Here is a 13,467-nt window from a genome sequence, read left to right as displayed (position 1 = left end):
AATAGTACACTAAATATAATAAATACTAATTTCTTATACCAAATACTAAGTGAACTTAAACGCCAGCCTTTTTAATTTGCAAATTGTATTGTTCATTTTAGATACTAATCTTTTGTAACATTTTAATAAGATTTTACTATATTTTATTTCCACTAATTTATTTAATGACTTTTTAATACAATACGTAGTAGTGATATAATATGGAGATAAGATATAAATAGTTCAAAGTAATTATAAAAACTCTTGAGTAAAAAGAAATAAAAAAACACATTAAAATAGTAATATAAAATTAAATATAAGTCCTTCGAAAATATAACTATAGAAAAATTGTTTATTGAGATTTAATCGATTGTTAAAAAGTAAATCACTAAGGTAATTAGAAACTAAATTAGATTATAAATTTAAAATAATAATTAAAATTTTGATCTTGAAGAACTACTCACTAAAATAATTAATTTTAAATATTAATATAATTACTTACTAGATTAGATATATGGATAACATTACAGGATAGGTCAATTCGTAGTTTGCTGTGAAAAAAATATAGGGATGAGATAGACCTCCTCGGTTCGCAAAGGTTTGTTAGTTTATGTAAGTTAGCCCAATATCCTAGGCGTTGTCGCATTAATTTTTTAGTCTTTTAAATAGTTTGCATATTAAATATGATTAAATATTTTTATTAATATTATATATTTACAAGTATAAATATAGATTTAATATCATTATTCACTTTAGTATATATATTTTTCCATAATATGTCTTTTTTATTTATTTGTTGCAAATAATAGATCATTAATCTTTAACTTTTTTTTATAATTGTTATATTTATAATAAAATCTAATTTTTATAAGATATTTAAATTCGAAATTAAAAAATTATAAAAAAATACATTTTTTATTTATATGACTCAGTCCACAAATTTAAAATTATACAAGATTGGACCCATTTTTAACTGATCAAATTCAAAACGGTTAAATTGGACGGATTATCCCGCACTACTATCTTTTTGGATATCTATTGAGTATTAAATAAGTATAATTTGAATATCAAAATTTGTAATTTTTAAAATAGTTTCTAAGTTGATAATGAAATATTTTTTTATTAATTTTTTATTTAATGAATTTTTAGTAGTGACTTAGTTGAGGAATTCATAGATATTATAGGTATAGATGAAATAAAATTTCCCAATCTAATAAAGTTGGATGTTTTTTGTTTAACTTTGATTTTCAATTTTCATTATTTTACTAAACTGACTTGTTAATAACCAACTTGACGACAAAATGGAAACGTTCAATTTCTTAGCCAATCTCCAAAAGTATAAAATTTAGATAAGTTTTGGAAGTTTTTTTCTAAAATGCAAATAGAATTCATTGATCAAAAGAAACGGTTTGGCAACGAAACTTGAACAAACCAACCAAAGGTTTTGTTAGTACTTTTAATATTATTTTCTTATTAAAATTAAAATATAAGTTTAATGGCTAGGAAATTTGTTAGAGTCATGATAGATTGACACTCTCAGTAACACACATTTGATGCAGCAGAAATGACGTAGCGGATTGAGATTGTGTGCAAATGAGTAGCACGATATATATATATATATATATATATATATATATATATTACATCGGTTCTTATTAATAATCAATGTAATATATGACCCAAATTCAGAGTTTCGCTTTCGATCAAATGACATCATTCTGAGAGTCGTGTGTATTTGTTTCAACGCCAACCAATTCCGCGCCATCGTACGTCCACGACAGCGATCGCACGCGGTCCTTGCTGTTAGCGGCGAAGTTGTTCCCGATGCGTCGTCACATCGAACGCGACAATGATGATCTCGCTTGACGATTTGGGAGGGGTCGCGACCCATGAGAACAACAACTTATAACTCGGCCTCGCAGCAGAGGAACTTGTCGAGGAGGCAACAGAGTCAAAATATGGAGATGAGCGTCACCGGAGGAGTTCTCGGTGGTGGTGGACAAGAGTTGAGAGAAGCAGTCTCCTACGTGCTTCTGAAATCATTATTGTTACAAAATTGTCCTTGTCACGTCATATTTTTGTCACATTGATAGTGTCAATAGAGAGTGTTAACAAAACGTCAATAGAGAGTGTTAACAAAACGTTTTTGAATTTTTTAATACAAACATTTTTCTACACAAACCATTAAAGTAAACTTGCACTTAGACTTGGTCTAAATATGTGGAACAATACTTTACTTCCATTTGTTTAACAAATTGGTAGGGGTGACAAAGGTTTGATCAACTAAGCCACCTTTTAACCTCTACAGTTATTTTCTAAAAGAAAAACTATAATTGTTTTAAGAATCGTGATTTTGAAAGCTCACAGCTACACAAACAGCAAAAGAGTTGATACGCCTCTTTTTCTAGCCTCTTATTTCTTCCATGCCTTTTCATTCACATGTCCGATGGGGGATGATTTAAATGAAGTCTGAGTTATAACTTCAAGCTCAACCATCAACCAATTTGATCAAACTCCCAAACTAAAGAAGTCACCTAAGTGGTTGAATTACATTAAATACTGGGTGCTCCAGAGAGTGTGATCCATAACATGCATTAAATCCAGGAGGTTACAGTTACCTAAGCAATTTGCCATTATCACGTCTTTAGCTTCTTCAGCTGTCACTTGTCACACAAATTAAATTGCCAAAGCAACATTAAATCCTCAGTACCTTCATGGGATTTGTTGAATCGCTTCTTTCTATGTTTGTCAAACATACAAGATTTTACTCATTCATTTTATGGCTTTTATGAGGCTATTTCATCAGTTCATCAGAACCTGAATTAAAAAAATACTTCTGATTGCTTTTCGAATTATTTGCTACCCATATATACATGGCGTTGTGGGTTTATGTGTGATTCCATTAGTCCATGATCGATATATAACTAAGTTAATAAAGAATAAAGCAAATACGAAAAATTCTAGACAGTCAGAGATGAATGTCAAAAGAAAGAAGAAACTCTTCTTTACGACTACCGACCAAATGTACTTTATGAACAAGAAAGATAGTTCCATGAAATTTCAGTTTAAATATACATATAAGAGAAGGAAAAACACACTTCTGAATTCCAAACAAATGAACCAGTTACCAACTTCTAAAGTACTGTAAATAATCAAACATATCCCACTCCTATCATTGCATACGTGAAATTATGGATGCAATATAGTACTACTAATAGAGTAATTTCATATTCTTCTTCAAGGCTTATGCTGCTGCGTATAAATATAGTCAACGTGAGCAGCAAGTGTTCTCTTCATCAAGCATTCATCCTCTCCAAAACCTTCACAGCTCTCATCAACCGCCTCAACTCTCTGCAAAATATGACATCAATGAATATCAGTATTTAACCGCCATCAATATATTGGTGTGTCTGTATATATACTATTGAATTAGAAAAAATGAATGACAAAGATAAAGAATAACTCTAAAATTACTCTAGGTATAATTAAAGTTCACCCAACCTGCTGGAGCGGTTTTGTCAAAGATTCCTGGTGAAAAGCTGGTTCAGGGCGTATGGCATGGGAGAGTATGAAGAACAGTAACAGGGTGAAGAACAAGGCTGTGAGCTTGGTCATGTTGGAAGAGAAGGATGAAAAGTTATGGAAAAAGAAATAGAGGGTGTTTGAATGGAAGAGGGAGTAAAAGAAGATATATATATAGAGAGAGAGAGAGAGAGATAAGGATGCAAATAGAAGTGTGAACTTTGGAAGGGAGTTATTTATTGTAGCTCACAATCAAAGACCAAGGGCATGGAGGAACCACTGTGAAACAAGGGGATACATAAATAAATAAATAAATAAAACCTCAAACACGCTTTTCTTTTTTTGTTGAATAAAGTTGTCAATGAACAGTCAGTCACATGAATATTGAATAGTGGATAAAAACGGAGAGGAACCGAGAAAGCAACCTAGTACAAAAAAGAAAGGTTAGATTGGAACTTCCGTAGGGGTTGGAAAATTTGTCACGGGGGGCTTTGGAAATTGATAAAGAATTAAAAAAATCATTATATTTTTATCTTGACTTTTAACGTAGAATTTATTGTTCTTGATAAAATTATCTTGATAAAATTAAATTATTTCATTATTGTTCTTTCAACCAGTAGTTTTGTCAAGAGAAGTGTGGTCTATTATAAATTTAAATCATTAGATTTTATTTGAATGGTTAGGATTTTATGAAAATACACATAATTTTCTAAAGTCATCATGCGACCACAAAATATGTGTGGATATATATATTGAATATGATATGTGTGGATATTTTAAACTAAATACCTTTTATTAAATGTGTATGATAAACAATTTAAACCAAAAATATATATACAATTTGACTAGTAAGGTTTATCTAATGTTATAAGCCTATAAATATTTAATTAAAATATTAAATATTTATTAAAATAATAACACTTTTAACTACTGCCTACTTGGTTACTACTTTTTAAGGTTTATTTTTAATAAAACTATTAATTCACATTTTACTTTTCCTCTTAAATAAAGTCTATAAAAGTGTAATTTGATCACTAATTGTGAGGTCATGGGCCGAGCCCAATAATAGAGTGAAAGTGGATCTGATATCGATATCTGAATTTATATCGATATTCCGTATATATAGCTCAAAACAAGACTAGATATAAAGAGAAGTGGGGAGAACATTATCATATATGAGGGAAAGAATATGACGTGATAAAGGAACATACAAGGGGAATAACTCCAACACACAACAACATGAGAACCACAACTCACAGGAAATAATTTTAACTCATATTTTACACTATATTCACTATATTTTATACTCTTATTGACTTGAACGTTAGAGTATCTTCTCCAGGTGGAACCCCTCATTTTCTTGAAGCCCATGAAGCTTGCAGGTGACTATCTCAGAGTTTAACCGACCTCATCTACATGCTCTGATTGGGAGACATCCCACTTGGTTAGAACATTAATAAAAAGAGTTGGACATTCACTCTTTTTTTTATTGTGTTTTGTGATCAACGGTGATTAGATAGTCACTGCATATATTTTATTTATAGGATTAAATGTATTTTTGTTGTATAAAATTATTTCTTGTGATTTCTCAAAATTTTAGGTCCAATGGGTTCTTCTAGTATAAAATTCGAAAGAGTTAAACGTCATGGAAGTATACGGGAGTAAAAATTTTTTATATAAATTATTTAATATAAAAAATAAATTTTAAATTAATTTTAGTACCTGAAAATGCTGACATAAACAATTACTGGACATTATACTATTATAATAGGTTCTACGCATAAAGTTCGTTTGACATATAAATAAAATTAATGTCTATAGTTACAGCCTCATTTTAATAGTTTCTAAACTACAATTATTCAAGAAATCTAAAATTTTGATTATAAAAAAATCAATTTAAAAAACATATTTAACTCTTCCTTATATATATTGTAACTATAGTTAAGCTTTAAAAAATGCTTTTCTAGTGCTCAATGTTAATTAATGTTAAAGTATATTGACGATTCCTTGCCACAAGAACTTACAAATGGTTTCTGCAGGAGGTATTTGGTTATAATAGTAGGAGAAGAAACAGAGGAATGTCTTTATTTGTCTGAATCTAGAATGTGTATGTAGAATGATGCTTAAGAGTGGTGACATGCATCTCATGATCTCATGCATGGATTACGGCTAATCACGCATATGAGCACGATGACTTTTCAATGTTCTAGTGATGGCATCAATTAATTCACATCCAGACTCAAGACAAGCGTGTATCACCCGTTTGGAATCTTGTTCCGTTTTTCACAAGCGTTGAGAGAGAACGTGCATCTAGAATTCCCGAGATAAACTTCAACACTGCCATGCCATTCATACTTGCTACGCTATCAATGACCTAATATTGGGTCATCATGATATTCCAAATATTTTTTATATATATGTAAAACTAACTTTTTTGGTAAGGTATGATTTAACTATTTAAGCTTTATTATTCTATAAATGATGATGTTCTAATTGTGAATAGGTTTTTATTTCTCTTTTCGGATTTAAATGAGTAGAAATATCAATTTTTACCTTTATTAGTGATGCATTGCATTTCATAATGTGGCTTGGATAACTTTCATTACTAGTTTACTTGCATTCTCTTTTGTTGACTCGACCTTGATATGTGGAATTGTCACTTCCAGCTATACGCTCGACTCAACATATATAACGAAAGTCACAACACTGAACAAATTCTTAGACAACTTCTGGCAAAATATAATGCGTCACTATAAACTGACCATCTCACAGTATCTTCACGAACTTTTAGTTTTCAATTTCTGTCGGACATAAATCCATTTTACTCCTTCGCCTTTTACGTTTATGGATAATTATGATTCGGATCAAAACTTGTTACAGTCTTTTGATTCATTCTCACTCTGTTTCCTCTTTAATTAATTACATATTGACAGCACACAAAAATAGGGATTTCGATTCAATTATATACACATTTATATCTTGAGGAAAAAAATAAAAATGGAACAATAGATTATTCGGAATTTTATTCTGATGAAACAAAGAGATACAGGAATAGCATGAAAATGTATATATATATATATATATATATATATATATATATATATATATTTTAAATCAGAATCAGCATGAAAATGTATATATTTTTTTAAAATCAGCATGACAATGTATATACCAAACGTTGTGGGAGGACATAGAAGTATATGGAGCCCAACAAAAAGCTCAACAAGGGGTTATTTATTATGCTCTTGCTATGGAAATGCCTTTGATGACATATTCATTCTCTGGAAATGGTTACTTTGGTTTTATATGGAGAGTGAAAGAAAAATGGTCTTTGTCAAATCTTGTGAATTGGAACAAAAGGAGAAGTTGAGGAAGAATTTGAAAATAAAAAAACAAAATAGCAAAACTATGCGTTTCTGTCTAATGGAAGATTTTAAGTGTTAGAAGTAGTAGTGAAAGTTTGGGAGAAAATTTGAGCTCACAGAGAGAGGAAAATAATGGAAGTTCAACAAATTCATTACTGACACGGAGATGGTCGATACCAATGATTCGAAGAAAGTTCACTTAATATAAATAAAAGACAAATGGTAGAATACTAGAGATTAACTTGAAATTTAAAATGACAATTTGCTACACGTCTTTATTAGTAATATCTCATATATCTCTATTATCAGATCAATAAGGTTTTTTTGACTCGGTCCAAAATCAATTAGAGTGTTTAACTATTAATTTGAGGACAAGATAAATACAAATATATAGGTGTAAGCAAAAAATGTCAAATTAAGACAGCTAGCTGCTAATATGGATTCAGGTAATATATGAGTTATTTATTCTATAATATCAATGTTTTCTCAAATTATATATATTTTACATTTCTGATTCTTCTCTTCATTTTTTTAACTTTCCTTTGTTCTATATAAACGAAAATAAACTTTGTTTGATACTGTAAATAGGTAAAACAATTATTTTTAAAATAAAATATTATATTATACTTGTTCTTGTTGATATAAGGTCGGTCGGAATCTGGGTGAGTTCTGAATAGTCTCCCTTCAAGCTTTCAAGGAATAAAGAAAGTTCTACCTGCAGAAAATACTCTGATGTTCAAGTCAGTAAAAACATAAAATATATAGTGAGTATAATGTAAAATATAAGTAGAAATTACTTCCTATGAGTTGTTTCCTTTGTCTCAATTATAGTTGTCTCTTATGAGATCATCTTCTTATCCTTATATAGGATAGTATTCTTTCTCCCTTTTTATATCTAGTCTTATTTCGAACTATATTATCAAATTATTACAATTTCTCACATATAGTCAATCTCCATAATTAACGTCCTCCTATCAAATAAATGAAATTTTTTTCATAGATTTTTTTTATTTCAGATATCGATATTAAGACTATTTCACTATATGATTGGACTCGTCCATCATTAAAAAAAATTATAAAGTGTTAAACGAATGTAATATATCATTACTTATAAAAAAAAATACATAAGATTAATTTCTTGTAAATTTAAAGCTACTTGCTGTCATAGTTATGTTAAATAAAGAAAAAAAGTTACTTTGATATCGCAAAACAAAGCACATTCACTTCGAAACCTAATATAATAATATTTTTAATTAAAAATAAAATAAACATAATTAAAATATTAATTTATGGAGTTATTAGCTGAATTCGTTAGTTGTTAAAGTATCGCTGAGAAGAAAAAAGTTGTTAAAGTATCAGCCATTAAATAAAATATATGAAATCTATGTAGTACACGGTCTTTTAGATTCTATCAACGCCTACCGCTTTCGGCAAAAGATTAAAGCTCTAGGGAAAATTCCGACAAGTTGTCAAACATTAACACTTTTTTCCAATTATTATACTCATAATAAAAACAACAATAGTATTTTATTTTTAAAATAATTTTACTAAAATAATACCATTTTTTTATAAATACATTACTTTAAATTACAAAGATGAAATAACTGATTTGAAGATACAATAGAAAAGAAAAAAAGTTTGAGAACATTAATTATTGAAAAATAAAATAATTAAAATTGTAATTGGTTTAAAACAGAAAAAGAATCTGACATAAGATTTCTGGAAAAAAAATGAGATGAGATTTGTTAGGTAAACAAGCGTATTTGAAACATGAGATGCTAGACCATATATTATCAATATTGAGGTTTTTTTTATCACATATACGAAATTCTAAAGGAGAATCATCACAACATTCCATTCCATGGACAAGTTAAATTTTTTAAACGATTTCTGAACACAACGTTGATCAACGGGCAACACTGGAATGAGGAAAAACTGTAAATAATGATTTAAAATTAAACTATATGCTTGATGAGTGATGTTGACCGGGGATGGTTTGGTGATTATAATAAAACGAAAGGAATTTATGGTAAACAAAGGAGACCGAAAAGAAAGGAATTTAATTGGAAACGTGAGAGATCCTTTTTTTTTTTTACTATCTTTGCCCTGTGTTTGGTAATCAGGTCTTCTTCCACTGGAAAGAATTTATTAATTAGAGGAATATTTGTGAGTGTTAGTTAAGGTAATTGAGGAGAGTAGTGGAGATTTGGTGTGCCTCAAACTATTTAGTGTCATATAATGGGGTATTCCTAAACAAAGTTTAAGGCACATGAGTCAAAGGGAATTTTTCTGGTGAATTTCTTTTATTAAAAACGCTTTTGAGTTTTGTAAAGTTGGAATTGGGTTGGAGAATTATTTTGGTGTACTTGTTTGCTTGGAACTCAAATTAAGGACAGAACCGTGTCAGTCAGCAAATACATCTTAATAATCCACATCTGCTGCCAAAAGTAATTTCAGTCAATGCGTATTTAGTTTTAAACTTTTTGTAATAAATAGAGTTAAATATATTTCTAGTGTTTATATTATAATATTAAATTGATTTTTTTTATTCAAAATTTTAGATTATTTAAATATTTATAATATAAATATATAGTTTAATTTAAGGTTTCAATACATCAATTCACTAATGAAACTTACAGTGAACATCAGTTTAAAATAGAAATAACAATAAATTTTGAAAAAAATTAAAATAGAATTAAGAATCATTTCATATAAAAAAAAATATTTAAGTTATTTTCATTCTACAATTAGATGGTCTAATGTTTGGAAAAAACTAATTTTATATTAAAATAAAAAGAATAAAAGTATATTTAACCCATATAAATACGTGTATTATTTACAGGTGGTTTATATTATGTACTGCTTCACATTTACAGTGAAATAAAGATATTTTTTGATAAATTTAATAGAGATATGATTAAAATTATAAAAATATAAATGTGTATTTTTTTTTATCGACAATGTGTATTTTATGATGTTTAGATTAAATAAAACCATTATATATATATATATATATATATATATATATATATAATAGCTTCTCAAACTTTCATAAATATCATTTCTACATATGTGACATGAAAGTTATCAAAATTATAATGTAAATCAATTTATAGTATCATTATTTACTTTAAAATAGATGTTTGATATGATTTATATCAAACTTAGTGTTTAGTATTCTTTTCTAAATTAGTTTGTGTTTATCCATCACGAGTTATATTCCTTTTTTTTCTTTTAATTTGTTGGCCTCTAAACTATATAATGGAGCTGTAGTATAGATTTAATGGCTCCTCTAATACATTCTAAAAAATTGATAATATCCTAGTGTTTTATATAAAATAATGTAAAAATTACTGAAAATATCGTTAAGAAAAACAAGAAAGTTGATGGATTTTTATTTATTTTAAGTAATAATTTATGAAAAGTTTTATATTTAAACAATTAAAGAAGTAAATTAAATAATTTATTAAATTTATTACAACATACTAAAGATATAAATGACACAGATACTTTTGGAATTATTTTATACTTTTTTTATAGAAGATGTTCTGTAATGTAAAACTACTACTATTGTACTATTCGAATAAACAGGGTATGATTATACTATATTAAGAGAGTAGTATTAAGTTTTATAGAACTTTTATATATATATATATATATATATATATATATATATATATATATACTACAAGAAAATCATGAAATAGAAATCAATTTTTAGAGACCAAAATAATTAGTTGCAATAGTAACTAAATTAGAGACCATTTTAGAAACTAAATAAAAAATTAGTTTCTAAATTAGTTTTTATTATTATTAAATAGTTTCTAAATTGGTATCTAATTAACAACCAAGGTTTTAACTACCAATTATTTAGTTTCTAAATTTGGTCTCTAAAACCTTGGTTGCTAATTAGATACCAATTTAGAAACTATTTAACAATAATATAAATTAATTTATAAACTAATTTTTTATTTAGTTTCTAAAATGGTCTCTAATTTAGTTACTATTGTAACTAATTATTTTGGTCTCTAAAAATTAGTTTCTATTTCATAATTTTCTTGTAGTGATATTATTTTATTTTAATTTTAACATTATTTATGATTTTTTAAATTATGTTATGTTATATATATATAATTATTATTATTAATAATTTACATTATTAAAATTATTGTATGAGAAAGTAAGGTCACCATGATATTTTCTTCTCATTTCACTCTCCTTTCTTTTCAATTATGAGAAGATCCTAAATACCCTCAACTTTCTATTCACTTTCACCCTCACCCTCAACTTCCATCATCCCCAAAAGCAAACACACACTAAGTTTTTCTTAACTTTCCATCACTTGAAGTTTTGTGTACTTGACTAAACAATAGTTAAGTCAGAATGCATGTTTCATTTAGTGTGAGTTTCATGTTTATCATTGTATTTCAATACATGATACCACTTGATACATCATCCATCAAGGATTATGCAAACCACCAAATCATGACCCCATTTAAGTCAAACCTTTTATATATATATATATATATATATATATATATATATATATATATATATCCATCATCCACAAAAAGATCATTCAAAAAACACATATGTCATGCATAGATCATATCATACATCACCATTAATCATATATCTAGACCATATATAATTAATCTCGTTTTTTATATATCATATCATAAAAAAACATGTATAAAACACACTACACTATAGAAACATCAAACATGACATAACATCATCATCATTTCAACACTAAGCGAGCTTATCTTGCTTGAGAGACTTTGTCCATACACACAAGACATCGTCCATTTCGCTTGAGGGCCACCTTTGTCGCTTGAGCAAATTGCAACCCGAAAGCAACACCCCTTTAGACATCTTCTCACTTAATCGGCCATCTCATTGCTTGAACGTTGATCACTTGAACATTTTGGCCAACACTTGAGTGACCCTCATGTTGCTGAAAGAAATCCAACAAATTCTAGAAGGTTCACTCACCATCTTAAGATACTTGAACGTCCAACCCATGTTTGAGTGTCATTGACACATGTCGCATATTTCTTTGTGTGATGACATGTGCAACTGTTTAGAAACAATGTTTGAAGCATAAGCAATATTGTTGAGTATTTTGTTCAATTCTTGAACCATATGCTTTCAGAGAATAGAGAATCATCAGAACCTCTTTCGCTCATGTTGCAAACCCTCACTTGAGTTATATGCTATGTCACCTTAAATGACATAAGACAATTGATGTATAATGCACAACACTTAATTCTTATTTGAACAATAAATTGTTTGATTAATATTTGTCTATATTAAAGATCAATATTTTTCAAAAGATTTTCATTCTTCTTTATTACGTTTAAATTCTTTTGAAACTCATATGATCAATATTTTAAAAAAAAATCATTCTTTTTATGTTTGAATTCTTTTGAAACTCATATGATGCCAAAACTATCCACAGTCGTACTAAAAAAACAGTTTAGAATTCAACATTTTTCGAAAGATTTTCATTGTTACTATGTTTGAATTCTTTCAAAACTAAAAAACAGTAATATTTCTACTCATATGATGCCAAAAATTATCAATACCAAACAATAATCGTATTACATAAAAAACCTATTATTCACCTATCTTCAAATTCCACATAAATCAAAATTATCATCACAATGTAATAATAGTTTCCCTTGCTGGATTTTTATAACGAGTTCGATTTTTACCCACATGACAATGAAGGCAATCTTAAATATGATTCTTCTGTATTAATTTTGCTTTATAGTTTTATGTGAACCAATTTTTGTTTAGCCCCTAAACTATATTCTACTGCACTTAGATTTTATAATTTGAATGGTTATGTTGTAGTGGACTATTTATTGCAAAAACAAGAAGATTAAAATTCATGTAAGATATAAATTGCAAGTAACTACTAATCGAGTTAATGGTTTTTTAGTGTAATGTGATATAAATCGATCCACCATCACCCTGCACAAAAGTGCCTTTCTTAATTAGTTTAGTTGTTGATACCCAAAAACCAAAAGAAAAGTAGCCTCCTTTTTTAAAGTGTTAGTGTTTTTAGCAAAAATATATTTATGTCACATTTATTTATTTACTTCAATTTTTAAAACCATTGATTGAAAAGTAACTACAAGTTTCAACACATTCATCATGATTATGATATTCTGATGGATTTCCCTACCTGTCTGTTGAAGCTTTGACTATTATGTGCTTCATCAATGCGAATCTGGCTACACATATTTAGGTTCCACTTGATGGAACTTATCAATTCTTGCTTATAGTATCACATATCCTTGTAATATAACTAAAAATTGAATGACTAGCTTTATGTTTTCACCGACCAAGAGAGAATGAAGATACGAGCTTGCAGAAAACATTGACATATATAGCTCAAAAAATTGGTTGATACTAAAACCATCACAGAAGCTTAAGATGGATGGGTTCAGAATTCTTCATCCATTTCCCTCCACCAAACTTATTTGTTTTGTAACTTGTTTTTGCACTTGTTCATCTAGCAATGTTGGATAGGGATAATATGCTCATTGACAAGGATATCTTGGATAATATAGCTTGGTGTTTAAGATATGTT

The 13,467-nt window shown here is 28.0% G+C and overlaps 1 protein-coding gene across 1 annotated transcript; it reads right to left on the bottom strand.

The window, feature by feature from the left end:
* Window positions 1-3,007: 3,007 nt before the first annotated feature.
* Window positions 3,008-3,704, bottom strand: LOC137808206 (phytosulfokines-like). Its single transcript, XM_068609192.1, has 2 exons — window positions 3,481-3,704; window positions 3,008-3,330 (listed from the first exon to the last, which is right to left on the bottom strand). Exons 1-2 carry the CDS (start codon window positions 3,592-3,594, stop codon window positions 3,217-3,219), a joined length of 228 nt encoding a protein of 75 aa, XP_068465293.1. The 5' UTR covers window positions 3,595-3,704; the 3' UTR covers window positions 3,008-3,216.
* Window positions 3,705-13,467: the final 9,763 nt, after the last annotated feature.

The sequence above is a fragment of the Phaseolus vulgaris genome, chromosome 3 (genome assembly GCF_000499845.2).
Source record: "Phaseolus vulgaris cultivar G19833 chromosome 3, P. vulgaris v2.0, whole genome shotgun sequence".
NCBI lineage: Eukaryota > Viridiplantae > Streptophyta > Magnoliopsida > Fabales > Fabaceae > Phaseolus > Phaseolus vulgaris.
Note: the sequence above shows the minus strand (reverse complement) of the source record. Positions and strands in the feature narration are given on the sequence as shown.